The sequence below is a fragment of the Phascolarctos cinereus genome, unplaced genomic scaffold (assembly GCF_003287225.1).
Source record: "Phascolarctos cinereus isolate Bilbo 61053 unplaced genomic scaffold, phaCin_HiC Scaffold_726;HRSCAF=1367, whole genome shotgun sequence".
NCBI classification, from domain to species: Eukaryota; Metazoa; Chordata; class Mammalia; order Diprotodontia; family Phascolarctidae; genus Phascolarctos; species Phascolarctos cinereus.
Genome location: NW_027556098.1, coordinates 340,244,470 through 340,267,677, shown reverse-complemented (window position 1 = coordinate 340,267,677; position 23,208 = coordinate 340,244,470). Strand labels below are relative to the sequence as shown.

The 23,208-nt window shown below is 39.1% G+C and overlaps 1 protein-coding gene across 2 annotated transcripts in view; it reads right to left on the bottom strand.

Annotated features, from left to right (window-relative positions):
- Positions 1–23,208, bottom strand: part of RNASEH2B (ribonuclease H2 subunit B) — an 81,136-nt gene that overhangs the window by 42,292 nt on the left and 15,636 nt on the right. For both annotated transcript variants that reach the window (XM_020969959.2, XM_020969958.2), the window contains exons 2-5: positions 14,886–14,957; positions 12,935–13,042; positions 9,076–9,152; positions 4,944–5,061 (exon numbers count right to left, since the gene is read on the bottom strand). In XM_020969959.2, the coding sequence (XP_020825618.1) occupies positions 4,944–5,061; positions 9,076–9,152; positions 12,935–13,042; positions 14,886–14,957 (375 nt within the window). The remainder of the gene's footprint in view (positions 1–4,943; positions 5,062–9,075; positions 9,153–12,934; positions 13,043–14,885; positions 14,958–23,208) is intronic.

The window sequence follows — 23,208 nt, the reverse complement described above, 5'->3', positions numbered from 1 at the left end:
CTGGTCATTCAAAAGTTTTTTTTGTTTACAAGGTCTGGGACACAGATTCATAAGAGAGTGTAACAAAGTGTAACTAAAGAATAAAGGTTTTAAATGTCAATGTAGAAATTTCTTATAGAGATAATATTTCCAAAAGAGAATATGAAGTGCCTTCTTTGTAAATTAACTATTAACATTTATTTGAAGCGACCATTGTCTTTGGGACATTAATTTATCTGAGAGATAATCCTCTGGATTTAAATAACTAGGTCCTAGGAATACGATAATCACTAAGACACACACACACACACACACACACACACACACACACACACACACGCTGCTCAGGTGGAGACACATCCAGAAAAAAGTGGAACTCTATGGTGACAAGTTGTAATACTTAAAGATACATCCACCATAGCAGGGCAATTATCAGGTCTCCATTAGTATCTCTATGTAGAAAATCCTCAGATCTATATATTCAGCCTTAGACTCATTGCTTCACTCTGGTATAACTACCTATCTATTGGGACACTTAAACTAGATGTCCTAAAGGCCTATCAAGTTCCCCATGTCTAAAACACAACTAATTATCTTTACTCCAAACCATCTCTTCTTCCCAACTCTCCCATTACTGCTAAGGGTACCACCATCCTCCCATTCACTCAGACCTACAAACTAGGAGTCACCCTTCACTCACACTCACTCCCCAGGTTCAATGAGTTGCCCAGTCTCATCATTTCTACCACCAGGACAGCTCTCACGTACGTCTCCTCCTCACTAACATAAGCCAAGCTAGTGTACTAACCCTTATCACGTCACCTCCTGGATTATTATAAAAGTCTGCTGGCTCATTTTCCAGCCTCAAGTCTCTCCCAATTCTAATCCATCCATCTTTCACTCAGTTGTCAAAATGACTTTCCTACAAGCAAAGCTCTGGCCGTATCATCCCTCTTGGTAACAAACCCCAGAAGTTCCATCTTACCACCAGGTTCAAATATAAAGTGTTTCTGCTGGCATTTTGCTGGCCCTTCAAACCTGGTCCCTTCTTACCTTCCCAGTCTCCTAACATTGCCTCACCTCCACACATTCTACAATCCGGTCACAAGGGCCCACTTGTAGTGCCTCCATCTCCTAATCTGCCTTTTCACTGGCTGCTCCACACGCCTAGAATATGTTCCCTCCTCACCGCTATCTTAGTTTCCCTGCTTTGCTTCAAGACTGAGCTTGAATCACATCTTCTGCAGGAGGAGCCAATAACCAGTGACTTCCCTACCAACATCACCTCTCATCTACTCTGAATATATCTTGAATGAACGTTGTTGTTTTCAGAGTGTCTCCCTCATTAGCCTGTTACTTCCTTGACAGCAAGGAAAATGTTTTTGTCTTTCTTCCCCAGCCCTCTCCCCCTTCCCCCAGCATTCAGCAAAGTTCCTGGCATAGAGTTAGTGCTTAATGAACGTGTGTTGACTAACTTAATGAACGTGTAGATACAGGAAAAGAAATCACTCTGTAAAAGCTCGTCTTATGTAAAATTCACTGTATTTCCATCACAAGGTAAGAGGGTAGGAATTATTTTATATTTTTTCAGAAAAACTGCTTAGAAATACTAACTATAGCAAAAAGAAACTATTTTGCTTTCTGTGCTACTGTGAAATTAAACACATTTACAAATGTGTTTGTACAAAAAACAGCAGGACAAAACTGATAAGAAGACCATATAACTGTCACCTTAACAACAAGGGCCCAGATAGCTGAAAAGTTTGAATGACTCACTTATTTGAACCGTATATCACTTTAATCCTGTTATCAGGCCAGGATAATTCTTGGCCAAAGAACTGCTCTCCATTATTCCACTTTCACTGCAGACTATAAATTGTCCATCTTTAATGGTATAAATTATATTTAGAACTTCCTTCTCCTTTCTCTCCCCCCTTGCCTTGGTCCCCTTCCTTCTTCCCCTCCTGCATAAAGACAAAAGCAGTTTGACTTAAATTTTATACAATAACATACACAACACCCAATTCTCTAGAGGTCTTTGCATTTTCTTCCCTGTGAACAAAGGCCCAAATTTTAAAAATTTATACATTATACATTACACACACGTGTGTGTGTGTGTGTGTGTGTGTGTGTGTGTGTAGGTATATGTAGATATAGATATAAAAACTTTTTCAATGTACTTGGTTTTCTCCAAAGTCCTACTGTATTTTATTTTATGTATTTAAAATTATTTTTGTTAGGAGTCTGTAGGCTTCACCAGACCACCAAAGGGGTCCAGAACACACACAAAAAGATTAAGAGCCATTCTCTAAAGGAATGGAATCTTTTTGTCTTAAAACAAGGTTTAGAGAAAAAAGAAATATCTCCCTTGCCTAACTGAAGGAACAGTCTGGGCATCAAAACACATACAAGCACTTTCATATAAACACTTCTTCTCATTTGCCTTTTGACATGGAACATAAACAGGAGAGGTATTTTTATTTATGTAAAGTCTGATACACTTGGAGAGCCTCCTGAGAGAGAGCTCTCAGGCCGGGCATGTCTCAAGAGAAGAAGTGGCTGCTGTCAGGCACAGCATCCTAAAGGAGACAAGTGTTCTTCTAAGCAGAGCAAACAAGATACGTGCAGGGCACGCAACCTAACAGGAGTCCAAACCAAGCTCTAAGAATTTCTATTTTGTTTACATTGATAAGGCTTCTTAAAATCAAGGATTAAACATAGGCAGTGCTGGAGGTAAGGGAGATTAGTTAGAAAGACAGAACATAAAGTTAGGTTTCAGATAATGATTCCCTCTGCCTGACCTCAATGAAGACGTGGCAAGGGCACAGGGTGGGGAATGGAAGGAAGAAAGGACAACTAGGGAACTTCTTAGTTTGGGATACCAGTAATACGTGAGCCAATGATCTCCACAAGGTCACAGCTGGAAGAGACCTTAAAGGCCATCCAGTCCAGGACTTCTTAAACTGTGACCCATATAGGGGTGGCAAAAAATTTGGCAAGAGTAAAAGGTCTCTGAACGCACAAAGACCAAAAATCAATTAAAAATCAAACGCATAACGAATCCATGGTGTTTCTGATAGCGCTTGCCCCATGTTGCATCATACAACTTCACTGCAGCCTTGGATCTGAACACAAAGCACGTGCACTTTGCACAGGGCATAACCTCAGGCCACACAACACCAACGAAAATGCAAAAAGAGGATGCGAGTGGAAAACATTTAAGAAGCCCTGATCTAGTCTAATCTCCTTATTTTATAGATGGGAAAACTGAACTCTTCCCTTTCCACTATCCACCTCCACAGGAGGCTGAGTGACTTACCCAAGGTCAAGGAAGCATCACAGGCAAGATTCAACCCCAAATTCTCTGACTCCATAGTCATTGTGCTTCCCCCTGTACTCATTTTACCATCAAATTTAGGGGAGTCCGTCAGATTTCTGTATCAGCAACTGCAAAGTCTTGTGTAATTCATTATTTGCATTTTCAACTTGTGCTAACTTTTCAAAAATTAAAACGAGTAATTTTTCTTCATTATTTCAGTTTTCAAAAACAGTCATTTAGAGCAGCCCCATGTCTCAGCCACAAATAAGCCTGTTGTTTCTTCCTGCCAAATACTGGCTGAGGGGAAAAAAAAGTCTTTTTTCATGAAATTACTTCGATAAAGCCTTAGGGCTACATACTACCTCAGATCTACAAATGGAATTCCAACTTTAGCCAAAAAGGAATTTAGTAGGCACCTTGAAGATAGAGTGTAATTAATGTAGTTCTCTTCTTTCCAAGCACCAGCCAAGAGCTCCTGGAGCCAACACTTGTCTGGTCCCGAGAGAATTGTCCCAGTTGGCCAAACTCTCTCTGACCCTGGCCAATCACAAGTTTTCAGGCTCTAATTGATTCTAGCTCCCATCCTGTCTGCCCACATTAACCATGACAGAAAAACAAATCAAGCCTAGAACATCTAAAAACAGGTATATCATGGAGCCCCAATGTTAAACTGATACACCATTAATACAAGGGCCTCCAGTGTCATTCAATAAGCTAAAAAGTTTGGAGTACAGCAAAGGGTTCTAGAAATATTGCATTACCACTGCCAACAGATGTGTGTATGTGTTTTTCATTTTAAAAAAATGTAAGTGGATTGGACAGCAAAGAATGGTGGCATATTCCGTGTGCATGTGGGGGGGGAGGGCTGCGCACGTGCAAGCACGTACAGTGATTGAGAGTGTTCACTTAGGGCAGGCAGGTGGTGCAGTGGACAGAGCACTGGGCCTGAAGTGAGGAGGACCTGAGTTTAAATCCAGCCTCAGACACACAACACTTACTAGCTGTGTGACCCTTGATTCATACTTGGTTCATACTTGATTCAAACAAACAAACAGCCTTCGAATGAAGGAATACACAAAGAGATTTTTTTAAAATGGTATTTATGATATCATACATTTGCATTCACTTTTAATTTTTCAATGAAAGCTCACTTAATCCTTAGTGCAGTCTATGAGTTAAGCAGAATAGAAACTATTATCCTATTTAAAAGAAAGTGAGACACAAAGAAATAACTAGTTAGTTAGTGACAGAGTTGAGACTGGAAACCAGGTCTTTTAATTCCTAGGCCTTCGGAGGCACCAGACCACAGCACCTCCCAAAGGCCATATTGCTCATCAAGAACAGTCTGATTATCGATGGAAAACTAACCTTCTCCCCATGATGAAAGAATCAGTAAAGGTTTCAAATGGACACCTCTATGTGTAAGGAGCGTTAACATCCAGATCGTTAATGCCTGATTAAGCTGAGAGCTCTGAGTATCAATTCGGCAGCAAGTATAGAAGGTCTTGGGCCTCTAGGTAATTAGGTTTTTGACTCAAGTTTACAACTTCTATTTTTATTACGTCAATAAAACGCTATTGCAAATGTTAATACCTAACTATGGGAGAGTGGTCTTTTGACTGACCACAGCTCCTAAATACTCTACCTTTTTCCTCTGTGACATGGTGAAGAAATGGTCTGAGCTTGGCACACTGCAGCAGCATGGAACAGCTAGGAAACTCTGCATCTATCACAACCTGATCCAGTGGCTGAAACTTCCCTTGCTGAGAAAAAGATACATCAATGGGAAAACATGCATTACTGTCAACAAACAACCCTTCTCTCTCCCCAAAGAGGAGGAGAAAAATAATGATAATAAATTGTATTACTTTATGGCTGGCAGCCTTAAACCAAGGAGGCAAAGAGCCAGAGGTGCCACATAATGAATCTATAAATTGATTCCAGACTAACTATAAATAAAGCATTTTAAACACTATCTGCTTATGAAACACTATGACATAAAATCAACCTACACAAAGTTACGCTATGCTCAAAAAATATAGAAACTCACTCAAAATAGGGGTGGAATGATGAAAGGGACTGGGGCAAGGAGGGAGTGGAGGTAGAGAGGAAGGAGCTGCTTTGGAGTGTGACCGAGGGCTGGTTTACACTAGGGAATTTCTGCCCATTGCTTTCTACACCCACAACCTGCTGGAGGCAGGCCAACATCAGAACTTTCATTTGAATTCTGATTCCCCAGAATCCCAACTCCTTTTCCATAAAGAGCCCCAAAGGACGAAAGTGGCTTATGAGAATATAGCCCTGACTTTTCACCTCTGGGAAGTCAGTTCCAGTTCAGCCTGATGTCCTAAATGGAGTGTTTTTGGCACAGCCCAGTCAGCGCTGGGAAGAGCAGGGCTCTCAAGCCGCCTCCTGATTCTGCCGGGTATCCAAACTCAGGACTACACAATACAACTCGCACACCAACTACAATGCCTTCCCTTGCAGGAAAATTTCCAGGTGCATGCTGTCTCTGTTGGGACCCCAATGTCTCTTGACTAAATAGGATGTCAAAATCTCTTTAGGCAGAGCATGCAGAATCACAGAGAAATAATAGAGTTGGGATACATTTTTAGATCTGATCCCTAATCTCACAAAGAAAGGAACTAAGGTCCAGAAAAACCGTGTGACTTGCTCCCACTCACAATCAGTTCGGAGCAGAGTCAAGACTAAAGCCTAGGTTTTCTTATTCACAGTATACCAAGATAACACCAAAATCAGCCATTCTTAAAAAAAAAAAGATTATTACAGGAAGAAGATATCACCATTACATACAAATACATAAATTTACTTTAAATGTAAAGAATATAATTAAAAGGGGGGCATCTAAGTGGTGCAGTGGATAGATTACTGGGCCTGGAGTCAGGAAGACTCATTTCATGAGCTTAAACCTCATCTCAGACACTTACTAGCTATGTGACCCTGGGCAAGTCACTTCATCCCATTTACCTGTAAAATGTGCTAGAAAAGGAAACGGCAAACAACTCCAGTATCTTTGCCAAGAAACCCCAAATAGAATCACAAAGTCAGACATGACTAAAAAAACAAATAAACAACAACTGAATAATTAAAAGAAAACAAAAGAAGATTAAAAAGGTAAGCATAGTGCAGGGCCAGTCATATGAAAATCAGGCTTGTGGAGATGTATTTATATGTCCTAATATCCACAGACCCAGAGACTTGGTCTGAAGTTAGATACACAGACCCTCAAGACATCATCCCTTCTGAACTGGTTTCCATTTCCCCCCACTTTACTAACATGACAAGATACATGAAGTAGGCCAAGATCAATACTGGACTTGTGAGCATCTGTGGCAGCCACCAGGCTTCGAAGAAGCAGTGGGGTTTTCCATCCACCACATCCCCCTTTCCCTCTTGCTCTCTATTTCTGTTTTAAGAACAATTTCTTTTGAACCCTGAGATGCCGTTTTCCATTCTCTTCTGCTGGACAGAAATATTAACTTAGGACTTCAATGGGTTGAAACAGGAATGCTTATTGACCCCTCTGTTCACCAGGGGAAGGGGTTTTCTCAGATTTCGTGTTGTGAAGAACAGAGCTTGGAAATGCCTTGGACTCAATGTCCTTCTTGTCACTCAAGTGGAAAGTCTGGTTCTCAGAGGGCCAAAATCTTAAGGCGACTGGATTTCTATTCCAAGATCACTCATGGCTTTACATTTTGTTAGAATTAGCTAGAATTCTGAATACCAGACGACTAGAAGTCATGTGTGTACATATGTGGCCTACCACAGGTCAGGGTTGGAATACAATGCTATAATTAACTAATTTGTTCACTCTTATTTCCTTTACCAAAAAAAAATTTTTTAACGTGAGAATTTGCTAATGTTTTGGATATAACATTAGCTACACTTGGGACTGCTGTGAAGAAAAGAGTTATTTTCACTTATGTCAAAATAATTTCTGCAATAGAAAATTAAAGGTTAACATTAGAAAAGATCCTTATCACATTTGGAACTAACCCCTAACAAATGGGAAAAAAGTTACAAACTGAAGACATTGTCTAAGAACCATTTTAAGTCTAAAACAAAATCAATACTTTCTACTATGAACTACAAACATTTTTGCTAAAGGACTATCAAGTAAAGATGGCTTGGGAGAGTGTTACTAGATAAAAATGAATGCACTTTTGGCACCTTCCATTTCATGTAACAAAAACAGAAAGAATACATTTTAAAGATGGGGAAAAGAGTAAGCATTTCTAGAATGCCTACTACGTGGCAGGTACTATTCTAACTGCTTTTTACAAATATTATCTCATTTGATCCTCACAATACCCCTAGACTGGTGCTCTTACTATCCCCATTTTACAACTGTGGAAACTGAGGCAAGGAGAAAGTAAATAATTTTCCCAGGGTCACATAACTAGTAAATGTTTGAGGCTGAATGTGAATTCACTGACTACAGGCCCAGTACTCTAAGCACTGTGTCATGAGCTGCCTCTTTTTAAAGGTCATGAAAGCCAGAGGTCTTTAGTGGTTTTCAAACTTAATTCATATTATTTGGCTCACCTGAAATTTCCATTTTCTCCCTAAGTACAGCTTAGGGCCATGGCCTCCTGTATAGCAGAAAAGCATCTTCCTCCCGTCACTGCTTACCTGTCCTAATCCCAAAAGCTAACTGTTACCTATCACATCAGGAGAAACATGACAGTTGTATAGTAAAACCTCACTATTTCAGCCTAACTGGGGAATGTGAAGAAAGGGAAAGGAGAAACGGAAGGGGAATTTATTACTTTCCAAGTGGTTTCTACTAAATCCTAAAAAGTAAAGAAAGCCCTAAGGAGAAAGTAATGTTTTAATAAAGAGCTAGAACTCACTTTCAAACATATTAATTACACTTAAATAATAATAAAAAAAAGATACAACTTAGGGGCAGCTAGGTGGTGCAATGGATAGAGCACTGGCCCTGAAGTCAGGAGGACCTGAGTTCAAATATGCTCTCAGACAAGATACTTGACACTTACTAGCTGTGTGACCCTGGGCAAGTAACTTAACCCCAATTGCCTCACTTAAATAAAAAAAAAAAAGATACAACAAATACATTAATTGTTCACACCTAAAGTACCCCAAAACATTTTGTCCTCTTGAGAAGTTACAATTTTGGTAAGATAATTAGCTGGTTTTTGAAAGCCTCTTCTTTGATGAAAAAAAGAAAATGTCAGTTCAGCCTTGACTGAAAGATCCACAAATGCCAATGAGTGTGACCCCAACCAAAGGGGTTTTTGAATACAAGTGTCAGTTAAGGTATCCCACCTCTCTAAATGCCTTCTGAAACTCCATTCCTTCTACTGACTTCCAGAGTGTTTGAGGCACAGGTGAGAAAGTGAGTTTCTCTTTTCCTTGCTGAATTCTCCCCAAGGATGCTGTTATTTTCTTGACATCTAAATCATACTTCTCCAAATCTAACAAGTGTTTTATAAAACAATTTCATTGCTTAGTCCTTATAGGACTCTAGTGGGGGTACACAAAGAGGTGAAAGTGACTTGCTGAAGGTCACATAGCAAGTTAGTGGCTGAGGCTGGATTAAAACTCAGGCCCTGGGGGCTCTGAGGTATGAATTTGTCCCAGAGCACATGCTGTACATCTTTATGATGGTGAAATTAAATCTGAAGTTTTTGGAAACTACATTTTGGAATAATTAAAAGAGGAGGGTGGTGGGGTAGAAAAGAGTATTGTATTTTTTCCCTTAACCATTTAGTGTCCCAAGCCAGGAAACATACCTCTTTCTCAGCCTTTATAAGGTAGTACAGAACCATAAACAAAGGGTCCACTGGCGTTACAAGTAAAAGGCGACCATCTGCAGATTGAAAGGGGGAAAAAGAAATTCAACACTTTGAATTGCCAACTCTATTATCTTAATCTTCAAGGTCAAAACGAGTCACTAAAGGATATATTTAAAATCTTTCACATTAAGAAGAAGTTCATAAATAAGGCAGTGACTGTGTATGATTCTGAACAGGCAACACATGGCATAAAAAGTCTGGACCCCCTCAAAAAAAAATGTCTCTTCTGTGTGTGTGAAAAAAAAATCCAAGCCTATTCTACTGCATCTCCCCCTCAAGCACCCTAAACTCATGAAAATGCTGCAGCAAAGAGAATGAAACTACACAGAATTCATCTACTGTTCCATGGGTGGAGTCTTGGGTGCCAGCACATCAGTGGAAATGTATCAGGATGGAAGACCCTGGGGTTCTTAACTGTCTTTGTATCCTGGACCCCTCTGGCAGGCAGATGAAACCTATGGATCCCTTCTTAGAATTATATTTTCAAATGCACAAAATAAAATACATAGGATTAAAAAGGAAATTAATTATATTGAAATATAGTTACTCTTTTTTTAAAGTTCCCAAACCTTTCTAATAAAGAAAAGAAAAATATATGTAGATACTGCATATACACACATATGGACCAATGTGCACACACATGTTTATATGCACATGGATGTATGTATCTACATAGTACACTCTACATATACATGTGTTTATATAACTTATCTATAAATATATGTGCATGTATGTATGCATGCATGTATAAGTATACACACATATACATAGGTTACCCCAAAAGTCTCAATGAAATTTTAAACTTCACTAAAACTTCTGGGACACCCTGTAAGGGGGGGGGGGGACACGTGTGTGTGTGTGTGTGTGTGTGTGTGTGTGTGTGTGTGTGTGTGTGTGTGCATGTGTGTGTGTATCCATTTTACAGTAAGCAAGAAACTTAAGGAAAGATTTCATACTTTGGCACTGCCTGCCTGATTATTCAAAAAAATCTGGAAAAACAGCTTATAAAAATAACCTTATCAGGAGCACTAAGTTTATTTTACATATGGCATCTGCTATATTCAAAAATTAGGAACAGGTTTTCCAGCCTGAAAACAAAATCCAGGTGGCCAGTCCTCAGAACAGCTATTTCTTCAGGGGAAAGAAAGAAAAAGAAAGAAGAAAAAGAGGAAAGAAGGAAGAAGGAAGGAAGGAAGGAAGGAAGGAAGGAAGGAAGGAAGGAAGGAAGGAAGGAAGGAAGGAAGGAAGGGAGGGAGAGAGAGAGAGAGGCAGGCTTGAAACATAAGTAGTGCAGTCCAAATGATGTCTTTGTCATTTCAGTTGTGTCTGACTCTTCAAGACCCCATTTGGGGTTTTCTTGGCAAAGATACTGATTGGAATGCTTTGCCATTTCCTTCTCCAAACCATTCTATAGATGAGGAAACTGAGGCAAGCAAGATCAAGGCACTTGCCCAGGGTCACATAGCTATTAAGTCTTTCTGACTCTAGGCTAGGAGTTCTGTCTATTGTATCACCTAGTTGCCTTCCAAATAACACCTCCTATTTTTTGAGCCTGTCTAGTTTCATTCTGGATATCAATGTCTCTTCCCGACAAAATTCAGCCAGAGGTAGCTGTTATCTGAAGTCAGCTCCCAAATGTGTGACTGAATGAACCACATTCCACGAAGCATCGGTCACCACAGGATGCTTCTTCGTCCTGTTTCATAGAGACAAAACTATTCTCACGCTCAGAAGCAAACCACCAGGATTTTACTGACTCCATGCAACTTTGAATCTCATCTTCTACTGAACTACAGAGTGAGTGAAGGAAGGGATGAGACCCTCAATGGACCACCAGGAATCAAATGCCCTCTTATCATAGCTCTAGAACACAGCCTCTTAACCAACATGCCCAGGGGTCCATGACTTCAGGTAGGAAAAAAAAATACATCTTTATTTCAAGATAACAATGGCTTCCTTTGCAATTCTAAGTATTTCATTTTATATATTTAAAATATTATTTTTAGAAAGGGATATTGTTATTCTAGGATAATATTATTCTGCCAGAGGGGGTCCATGACACACATACAAACAGTTAAAAAGCTCTGCTCTAGAAAGAAGTCAAGATCTTAAGATCTTCGATTCAGAGCAGAAATCCACTGAGTCTGACACTCATTTCATGGATGACAAAACTGAGACACAGAGAGATAACTTACTTACCCAGGGTCCCAAAGCTAGTAAGTGTATGAGGTGGGATTTGAACCCAGGCTTTGCTAACTCTCAGTCCAGTGCTCTCTCTCTACTAGGCCATGATGACTCCTGAGACCCCATCTTTCTTACTAATAAGTTGAAAGTACTACAGGCAGGCAAGAAGAACAGAAGGCTGTTAAGTGAGTAGAGAAAAATACTCTCTGATAAGAATGAAGAGATACACAAGAAGATGAACAGGCACACAAGCTGACTTCTTAAACACCAAAATTTACTTCTTAAATTATTCTGCCTCTTCTCCTCACTCTCTACCCCCTTCCCCTGATCAGAGAAATGCAACTTAAAACAACTCTGAGGTACCACTTGACATCTATCAGAAATGACAACCGCTAGAGGGGATAAGGAAAAATAGGTACACTAATACACTGTTGGTGGAGTTGTGAACCGATTCAACCATTCTGGAAAACAATCTAGAACTATGCCCAAAGGGCTATAAAACTGTGCATACTCTTTGAGCCAACAATACCACTACTAGGTTTGTATACCAAAGAGATCAAAGATAAAGGAAAAGAAAAAAATGTATACAAATATTTATACACATTTTACATACACATACACCACTTTTTGTGGTGGCAAAGAATTGTAAATTGAGGGGACGCTCACCATTGGGGGAATGGAACAAGCTATGGCATACGACTGTGATGGAGTACCATCGTGCTATAAGAAATGATGATGCGGTTGGTTTCAAGAAAAAAAAGAAAACATGGCAAGACCTAGATGAATGGATGCAAAGTGAAGTGAGAAGAACTGGGAGATCATTGTGCACTATAACAGCAATGTTTTAACGATGATCAACTGTGAAAGACTTGGCTACTGTGATCAATACAATGATCCAAGACAATTCGAAAGGACTTATGATGCAAAAATGCTATTCACCTCCAGAGAGAACTAATGAACTCTTAGTGTAAATTATATACTTTTCCCTCTCTCACTTTTTTTTTGTGATACGGCTAATTTGGAAATATGTTATGCATGATTTCACATGTATAATTGATATAATTTTGCTTGTCTTTACAGTGGGTGGAAGGGAAAGAGAATTTGGAACTCAAAATTTAAAAAGACTGTTAAAAATCAATAATAATTTTTTTTAAGTTAAAAAAGACTGATCTATCACACCAAGTAAGGGTGAGTTTTATCTCTTCCTCTCCCTACATGCCCTACTTCCCTCACCCTGACCCTCAGGAGTTGCTCAGTATTTCTTAAATACAGGTTCTGAAGGAAAGTCGGTTACTAAATCATAGATACTCCTGAGAGTGAGAGAGACTAAACATGTTTCCATGAACACAATGGTGTGTATTCATGCTACTCAGATAAGCTATACTTCTGACCAAATGACAGCAAAATTCTAGCTTCAAAAGGCAGTTAAAATATATAGATATTAGTCAAAACATGTTCAATCTTCTGTCTCCTTTTCCTATAAAGCAAGCTAACTGATGAACAAGTGAGGCTATGCATTAGCCAGACTCTTCCACAGCTGTACATTCAAATGAAGAAGTAATGTAACCTTAGATTCTTAGAGTGAAGGAGAGATATGTACCATATAACTCACCGTGTTGAACTGTCTGACCTATAAACCAAGAATGGAACTCTTCATGGAAAGCTTTTACTTCAAACAGCTGTTGCGCATTGGTATCGAACAAGTAAAGGGCTGCTTCCCCTGTTAAAAGAAATCTGTTTTGTATTTATAAGTTTTCACAAAAATCAAGACTGCCCAATGGTTCTGAGGAATTTCTAATATGTACATCAACATACATAGATACCTTCTCTATAAACTGTAACTCCAAAGAAAGCTTATAGCTATTGTATACAGATGCTTGTTTTCCAGCTCTGTAAGCCCCACTGAACTTCAACCAATAAATAAAAAGTGTGAATAATTTATCTTAACTGCTACAAGGCCTTTGATTCAAACCTACATTGGATCAGGAGGGACATTCTACTTCTAATCTAAACGAGAGTGTAATGGGAGGGCCTGACGAGGTACAGCTGGAGCCCAGGTCACAGGTCTCAGATGCAGCTTGCAGCTAGGCTCGAACATAGACAAAGCCTGCAGACCCCATGGGTCTGACTCGTGCATTAAAAGGCAAATGCCTTGGGATCTTTTTCCTGAGGCCCCAAACAGGTTTAGTCTTCATTTCAGCCAATTTTAGCATTGTGGGCTTCTTTAATAAGGGGGGAAGAGGACAGGAGAAAAAATGGACACAGTACATAGCAAGCTGTATGTTTCACATGTGAATCTGCACACTATTTCTCTAAGAGCTGCTTCAAATCCACATATGTAAAGGGCAAAAAAACCTGTTTTCTTCTGTTGCCCATGCAAATCTCAGGTAAAACTAAAATTTAAACAATATATTGACAATATTGATAGACTTTTATATATCTTCAAGCTCTAGTTTTCCACTACTATCTGCACTTTTGATGCATTTTGGGGAAACTTTAATTGCCCATGATAAAATTTCTCTCACAGGGAAGTGATAAATTTGTCTGACCAGTCACTTACTCAATTCTAAGAGTAGGACCTATGAATTCTGAAGCACGTGCTTTTACTTAGAAAGCGTACCATTTTTCCCTTTTTGTTGCTTCACAGAATTGCTGGCCACCTTTCTAACTAAATGCTATTTCAAGAAATAAAGAAAGCATCTATTGCTTCTGAATTACCATAAAATTGTCTTAAGAAACCTACATAACTTAACAGAAAAATAATACCAGACATAGAAAATGAATTTCATAAAACACCATCCTCATTCATAGTTCTCTGATAAATCACTTAAGATTAAATTAGCGTAATTTTACTACACATAATATGATTGTAAAATTTTAAGAATATTTAAGATACTAATAATACAGAAAGTGCACTGGATTTGCAATTATAATGAAATTTCCTCCATAGAATACATTTCTCTCTATCCCTACAATATGTTTTTAATTCAAGGTAGATCATCATCTACTGACAAGAAAAAAGATACTATTCTTTGGGCTGAGTAAAATAGGAAAAAGAGAGCTAAAAATGAAAATACTAAAAAACCTGGCACGTCAAGTGAAACCTTCTCTTTTCCCTTTGATTGTTTATTTTACTTTTATAGCGTAAGATGAATATGAATGAAGACTAACTTTGGATACTACCCTAAGAAAAGTTGGCCTAAGGATCCCAAAGAAAATTAATGCATTTAAAAGAAGTCAAACTTACTACTTTTTTGTGCTGCCAATATTTCTGATGAAAGAACAGTTTCACTGATTAAAATTATAAGAAGAAATCAGAATTGTTTACACTGAGTGAACTAGCTGGCGTGACCAGGAAAATCTCTGGCATGTTTCTTTCACACTGGTGTTACCATCTTAATTTTAAAGGTTATTCTCGGAAAGGAAGAAGTGAAGTCCTGCACGTACACAAACACCTACATTTTTGTTTGGGGCGGGGGGGGGAACAAAAAGCAAAAACAAAACTCAGACGATCATTTACATCGTGGAAAATAAGCCCCACACCAACACACAAGATGACTTGCCTGTACGTGGGTTATGCAGTCTTGTAAACACAGGTCCATTTTCAGTCTTTCCTGGAAGATCAGTAACAGATTCTGAAAAGGAATAATGAACTTATAAACTTAAGGGAACCATTTTATGCTGCCCATTTCACATACCTCACCTAATTTCCTGAATACAAACAACAAATTATTATGTGTAAAGTGCTTTACCAGGCGCTGGGGGTAATGCTGTCCTTGTTGAGACATTTTCAGTTGTGTCCAATTCTTTGTTACACCTTTTGGGGGTTTTCTTAGCAAAGATACTGGAGTGGTTTGCTATTTCCTTCCTCATCTCCTTACAGATGAGGAAACTAAGGCAAAAAGGGTTAAATGACTTGCCCAGGGTCACACAACTAGGAAATGTTTGAAGCCAGATTTGAACTCAGGAAGATGAGTCTTTCTGATTTGAGGCCTGGCACTCTATCCACTTTGCCACCTAGCTACACCACCGTTAAAGATAGCTCCACAGGGTGTACGATGAGCCAATCTGCAAAACACAGACTCCTTGAAAAAGAAATGCTTTTCAATTACAAGGCTGCCAAAGCTTTAGTGAGGCCAAAGAACGTATGGTGAACAAAACTAGGTGGTTTTCATCTGTCTTCCATGTTTTAAGGCACCTTTTGGGGTGCTTTTTAAAATGATGAACTAGTATCTAGGAAGGACATCTACCTCATAAGCAGTTTGGTTATTTCTATTTAGAGATGAATTGATATAGAAAAAAATTCAAAAAATTTCAGAGGGAAAAAATTTTCTCTGAGAACTACACTGGATTTTAATAAAGCTACTAAAATGGAGAGGGTGCGGGGGAAGATAGAAAAATGGTTTCTGTTCTCTTCCCCAGACTTCACTTCTCTAAATATTCCAAAAATTTGTCAAATATTATCATTTTTGACATATTGTTATATAAAATATTTATGTGTTCCTGGCATGTCTTCGGTGCTATATTTTTGTTGTTGTTCAGTCATTTCAGTTGTGTCTGACTCTTCGTGACGCCATTTGAGGTTTTCTTGGCAGAGATACTGAGTAGCTTGCCACTTCTTTCTCCAGCTCATTTTACAAATGAGGAAACTGAGGTAAACAGGATTAAGTGACTTGCCCAGGTTCACACAGCTAGCAAGTGTCTAAGGCCAGATTTGAACTCAAGAAGACAAATCTTCCTGACTCCAAGCCTGGCACTCTATCCAGTTGCCCTGCTTTGGAGCTATAGAAGCAAAAACTTTTAAATTACATATTTTTCAATTTTCTTCCACACTCATTCCCCAAAACACAAAAACAGAAGCAAACAACTCCTCTCTGCCCCCCCAAAAACTACTCATAACTACTTTGTTTTGTATTACTTCAATATTATACTTCTCAAAATTTTTAAATTCTCATGCCTGTTCTTACAGATTAGTAAAAAAAAAAACCAGCAGGAATTAGGCAAAAGCAATGTGAATTTTAGAAATTTTCTAACAGGATTCCCAACCAGACTGACCTTTCTGACTAACAAGACCCACCAATTTGGTCCAACAACCAGGATCTTCAAAAGCCATTCAGGTTGGAAGATTCCCTTCCCCTAAACTGACTTCAAAGGCCTCTCCTTCCCAGCTCTAAAATATCTCTATGATTCTCCATCCAGGTAAAATTTACTGAATGCACTGGATTAGATGCCATTATACTATGTAAGACAGAATCTTATATATTATTAAGCTCAGTACCCTCACAGTGAGGCAAGTAGCTCTCTGCACAAGGCACTGATACCTCAAATAAAGAGTGACCATTTACGAAATGATTCTTTGCTTGACTGAATGATTTAGGATGGAATTCTTTTTAATAGCAAGTGCCTCTTAGTGCACTGTAAATGCTTCAGTTTACACTCAATCTTTTCAAGATCATTTCACTGCATAACCTGCAACAGCATTTTATTTTCTTTCACAGAGCCAGACAATTTTTTGGGGGTGGGAGGGGGAATTGAGTATAGGGGAATGAGGCAGGGGGAAGGGGGTGTTTGAACCTGGATAGAGTGCCGGATCAGTCTGAATCCTGCTTCAGACATACACCAGCTGCGAGACTGTGAACAAATCTGTTCTCTCAGACTCAGTTTCCTCATCTATAACACTGGGACAAGGAACACATCTCACCTTACAAGGCTGTTGCTAGGATCAAATGGCATAGTGCAAGGGTGGGCAACCTGCAGCCTGGAGGCCACACGTGGCCCTCAAGTGCAGTCCTTTGACGGAATCCAAGCTTCACAGAACAAATCCCCTGAAGAAAAGGATTTGTTCTATAAAACTGGGACTCGGTCAAAAGGCTGAGCCCAAGGACCTAGAAGGCCACAGGTACTGCATCCCTGGCATAGTGTATGTAAGGCACTCTGCAAATACAATTTAAATGGCAGTCATCATCATTATCATCCCCATCATCCTCATCCTAAATGTAGAACTGGGATATGTTTACTGACAACCCTGGGGTTAAAGTACCTATAAACTAGAGATGAAATCTTTGATTTTTTCAAAGCAGGGCTAACCCCTGGAGCAGCTGGGAAAGGGAAAGCAAAACATTATCATATTCTCTCTCTCTCTCTCTCTCTCTCTCTCTCTCTCTCTCTCTCTCTCTCTCTCTCTCATTCTCTCTCTCATTCTCTCTCTCTCTCTCTCTCTCTCTCTCTCTCTCTCTCTCTCTCTCTCTCTCTCTCTCTCTCTCTCTCTCCCCCTCTCTCCCTCCTCTCTGTCTCTTTCTCCCTCTGTCTCTGTCTTTCTGCCCCTATGTCTCTTCCCTCTTTCCCTCTCCTTCCCCCTCTCTATTTATGTCTTCCTGTGTTTCTCTCTGTCTCTTTCTCCTATCTCTTTATCTCTTTCTGTCTCTTGTCTTCTCTTCTTTTCTATTTTTCCTCTCTTCTTACTCCCCTTCCTCTCTCCCCTCTCTCTTTAGTATGGATTGATTAAAAGCACAATTCATGTAGGAGAGACAGCATAATTAAAAGAGGCCTCCCCCCACTTCTGCCTCCAAATCTGCCTTTTGATATAAGGCCTGAGTCAGAAAAGGGAAAGCTGGTGTCCTGGACTCAGTGTGCAAAATCAGGATTTTTAAACCTTTTATCAGCAGTTTTTCTACTTCCTGAAAAATGCATTTATTGCTTAGACAAAAGTTCACCTATTTAAAAGCCTGGAGACAGACAGGGACATTCCAGAAGTAAAACAACAAGAGACACAAAACCAAAGAAATGGCAAAAACCAAACTTGCAGGCCAGCCAGGTGAGGACAAAGAACTGACTGTGGGAAAAGGCCCTTCCCTGTTTAGCTGACTCTCCCCTCTTACTGAGGCTTTCTCCTTGCCAGGTGTCCAGGGACTACAGGGGTGGGGTCCTCACTGATATAAACTAAATCTATTGCCATAAAAGTGCTCTGTCCTTCCTCAAATTACCTTGTATTTAATTGTTAATAAGCTCCATCCTCAGGGATGGGATAGTTTCATTTTTTTGGAGGGGATGGTGGTGGTTCTGTGTGGTCAACATCTTAGCATAGTGCCTTAAACACAGTGGGCACTTAATGTTTGCTGAATTTAATTTTAAAAAATGGTAACACAAAAGAGATCTTGATAAAAGATCATTTTGCAACCATCACAAAAGACACTGGGCAGAGTTTTCTTTTTAATGTTAAGAAAGAAGTAAATACTACTGTCACAATAAAGTAGAAATTAGCGTCTAGCAGCATCACATGACAAAGAGACTCAATAAAAATGGCCATTTGGCAACTCAATTTTACATCTGGGAAAATTACCTTTACTTTGTAGAAATACTTTTAAATGTTTAGAGAAGACTGTACACAAGCATGCTACTAAAAGGCTGGTGATTATAACCTTAATTTCTCCACTATCACAACAGCATCCCCCATATGAACTTTGTCCAAGTCAGAAATAAGATAAGAGCAAACAAGTTAAAGTACATAAAAATTTTTAAATCTTAAATTCCTCTTTTAACCTTGGGATATGCACTTAACTGCTTGATAAGAGTCCTGATCCCACTCACCCCTTCCCAAAATGCTGGGGGGAAGGGAGAAAAACTCTTTCTTAGGGCTTGGAGGTTAGACAAATGTCATAACAAAAGATAAAGGGAACAAAGTAAAAACGAACCAGCTGTCAAAAGAATCCTGGCAATATTTCCTGCTAAAAGACAGACATATTCATTAATCCATCCATCCCTAAGGGTATTAGCTGATGAAACTACATCCAAAAAACCACCAAAGAACTCAACACCCCCAAGAAGTACAGGGCTTGCAGTTTAACATAACCATTCTTACCAAAATCTTAAAGGACTATAAAAAATACCACTGCAGTAAGCCTCATCATTACCTTTCTTGCAGGAAAAAAAATTTAAATCAATCTATGAACATTTCATACCCTACCCCCAAATTCCTTTGTATAAGGTTGGGTGCTATGGTGTTAGCTCCTGTTACTGCCAAGGACTCCAGAGTGCCTGGGTACTCTATCACTAGCCCCAAAACCATCTGGAGCCACAGCTCTGGCCACAGCTCCTGTGATAGAATGTTTCCATCTGAAAAGTAGAACACTACTGTGGTCCAAGAGAAACAAGTGAAGCATCCCTTCTTCCTCCAACAGACATCGACAACACCCTTTTCTATCCAGTCTATCTCATCTGCTGCTCCTACCCTTCTTTCTAATACACACTGTACTACAAGCTCTGTTCTACACCAGAGGGGCCAGCCAGTATCAGTGTCTCATAGCTGAGGCTCGCCCTAAAAGGACAGTGGGTAAGTTTGGGAGAAGGAAGAATAGAGACTAGTTCCTAGCCTGAGTTGGAATGGTTAATGCATTTTCCCATAGTGATATTATTCACTACAGAGGCTGAGAGGCATCATAGAGGAAAGTGTACTGAACTTGGCATCTTCTAGGTATATTACTAGTTAAACAGACATTTGTAGGTTTGTAAGGAATAGAATCTTACTAATTGTTTCTGGGAGGGAAATGGCTCCATATTTTCATCAGTTAAAAAAAAATGGATGAACTCTTGGAAGACGATTTATTTGTCAGAAAGCAAAGAATTTTGTAAAGTACACTCTAGAAAAATATGTCTCAAAATGGCTGAATTAATGAACAATTTCAAGCCTAATTCCAGTATACATGTATATATGTATGTATGTATATATATATGGAATAACAAGCCTAATTCCAGTAATCTGAAAAATCTGCAGTACTGGGCAAATGATGTGTAATTGTGCATTTCTGAAAGAAGTGAGCTTTATACTGACTCTTCTTAGAATCACAGAGGTTCTTAACCTAGGGTTCATAAACTTTCAAGAAAAAGTTCTTATAATTGTGACTTTTATAATTATGTTACAATCATATAATCATACCCTTTGATATGACAATATAATCTTTCAATAACTATTTTTTTATAATTGGTTTCCTTGGTAATTCTATGTATTTTATTTTACGCTTTTAAAGACATTATTCCAAAAAGGAGTCCATAGGCTTCACCAGGCTGCCAAAAGGGGTCCATGAACACACAAAAAAAGTTTAAGAACTCATCTTAGACTTTTTCTCTTACAAAAGGAAAACAAGCTAGATTCAATGTTTTTCTTTTAATAATGGAGAAACTGATACATCAGTAACTGCAAATGACCTGATTGTTTCATTCTCAAAGTTCTGAATCCCTACATCTAGCTTGTACTGTAACCGTTTCCGAAGACGCAAAAGGATTGCTACCTCTCTGACTGAGCTCTCTGTAAAGCTGTAGTTGTAAATGTCTCTTATCTTCCACTGTTCTATATTTCACTCTCCAGCAGCCATGCTTAGCAGTGCCCAATCTTCAATCTGCTACCTTTTTAGAACACCAACACACTGGAACTGAGGGGAGGAAAAACTAGACAAATGGATGACTATTTTTCTTGACACAAGAATTTTAATGACAATGTGTGTGTGTGTGTGTGTGTAATGAGGATCACAACTGTGTCAAGTGAGAAACAAATGTGAAATTCCATTTTGTACAGCCTGACTCTCATTTCCTGCATTCACCTCACTCCAAAAACCACAGCTCAAAAGCTCTCCAGTGTTAAAACCTGTCCTGACATGGCTACTGGCTACTTTCCTCTAACACCAACATCCCAAACTTGTTACTGATATACATCCCAGCCCTGGCCCTCAAGGACTCTGAAGTATGCAGAGTAAGAGACAGACACATACATACATAGATGCATAGAAAGTAGACACACACACATACATATACATACACACACACACACACACATATACACATATACAATCCACGTGAGCCCTACAACAACCCCTATAAGGCAGCAATTCCTAACCTGGGGTCCATGAATTTTCGTGTGTGTGTGTGTGTGTGTGTGTGTGTGTGTGTGTGTGTGTGTGTGTATATATATATGTGTGTGTGTGTGTGTGTAGGTATACATATACATATAAACACATATGTGTATATCTACATATATCTATACATATAAACACCTATGTGTATATCTACATATATCTACACATATGTGTATATCTACACATATATACATGCAAACATACACATACATAATATCATAAACTGTATTCCAATATAATTGGTTTCCTCTGTAGTCCTATCCAGTGTTTGGCACAGTGCCTGGCACACAGTAGGCACTTAATAAATGTTCACTGATGGATTATTTTATATTTATGCATTTAAAAATATTATTCTGAGAAAGGGTCCACAGACCTCATCAGACTACCAAAGAACTATCAGGTAAGTTTTACAGGTACTATCAACCCCTTTTTACAGAAGAGGCTAAGCGGTTGTCCATAGTCACAGCTGGGAAGTATCAGAAGTGAGATCTTAACCCAGATATCCTTGACTGCTTACCCACTAAGCCATCCACTATGCCCCCACCCCTTCAGTTGCATATCACAGGAAGCTTCAGTATCTTGAGACTTAAGAAGGCAGAAATATAATTTATACCCAAGTACAGAAAATAAAACATAGGTTTGATTCTCAACTCTATGGTCCCTTCTCAAAAGTGGTATTTTTCGTGTAAGCGTAACTCTTCTTCAAAAGAATACAGTTTGGGGTTGTTTCCCAGTTCACTCTGATATGAATGTATTTATCAATTAATGAAAGCTCAAATTCTTCAATTTGGCAGGTCCCTCATCCCTCTCCTGAGTTTCTCCGTCTCATGTAAACGTTAAGAGTCACTGGAGCTCTTCGGTGCTGGCTGCCACCTCTGCCAAGGATCCTTATGGCTTGGCAGCCCTGGCCATTTGCTCATGACGCTGTCTGATTTTTGGCACATGTAAGATTAGCTCAGAAAACATGCCAACTGCGAGAGAAGAAAAAGCAAAATCTCCCCCAGAACAGTTCATTTTCTTTTCAAACAACACACAGAGGATTTTCAGATTCCTGAAGAAAGTTCCAATGAAAATAAGATATATGACTCCACCTCCCCTTTATTTTTAAGATGATTGTTATTGTGTTTATTGCAGTCACTCACACCAAAGCAGATCAGGGTTACATTTTGATTCAAGCCTTCTCTAGTCATTAAAATGGATTCAGACATGTGCTTTCCTCTAACCTGATCACTGCGATACTGTGCTGGAAATATAAGGGCACACTCATATAATGCATGCAAGAGAAATCAGCGTAGGCCTCAAGTTACATATGTAGCTTCCAGGAATGTTAATTTAAGTAATAAGTATATGCTTTCTCCTTTCCCAAAGTATCAGTGCTGCCATCAAACTGATCTGGGTCATTTTGCTTGCTTCAGGGATTCTTCACTCCTTTAAAGACCATATGAGGCACAGTATTTTCAGAGAGGAAAAAAGTTCCAAAGTAAGAACTCTTCCCTGTATAACTGGTAAAGACAAAAACGAACAAAAAACAAGCAAACAGAAAACAACAACAATACTCTTCCCCAAAGCTTATGAGTTTTTCTGAAATAACATAGGGTAAAAACCAAGAGGAGGGGTGTGTAGGGGTGTGTATGTGTGTGTGAGTGTGAGTGTGTGTGTGTGTGTGTGTGTGTAACACACACAGGAAAAAGGGACAGGAAAAAATCTTGCTCACTTGGTTGAAAACAAAGTAGACATTCTAGACTAGCAAATTTGAAAGAGATGAGGAAATGCTGATGGCGCACATCAGATGGATCCCTATCTCACCCACAACAATAGAGACATGCAGCACTGGCCCTATAAATACAGTAGAATTCAGTCAAAGATAAATTATTTATTTCTAAGATCATTAGGCATGAAGTATATCCATCCTTTCATGTTCCAAAGATCAAATGAAATTATATATATAAAAAACACTTAGCATAGTGCCTAGAACATAGTA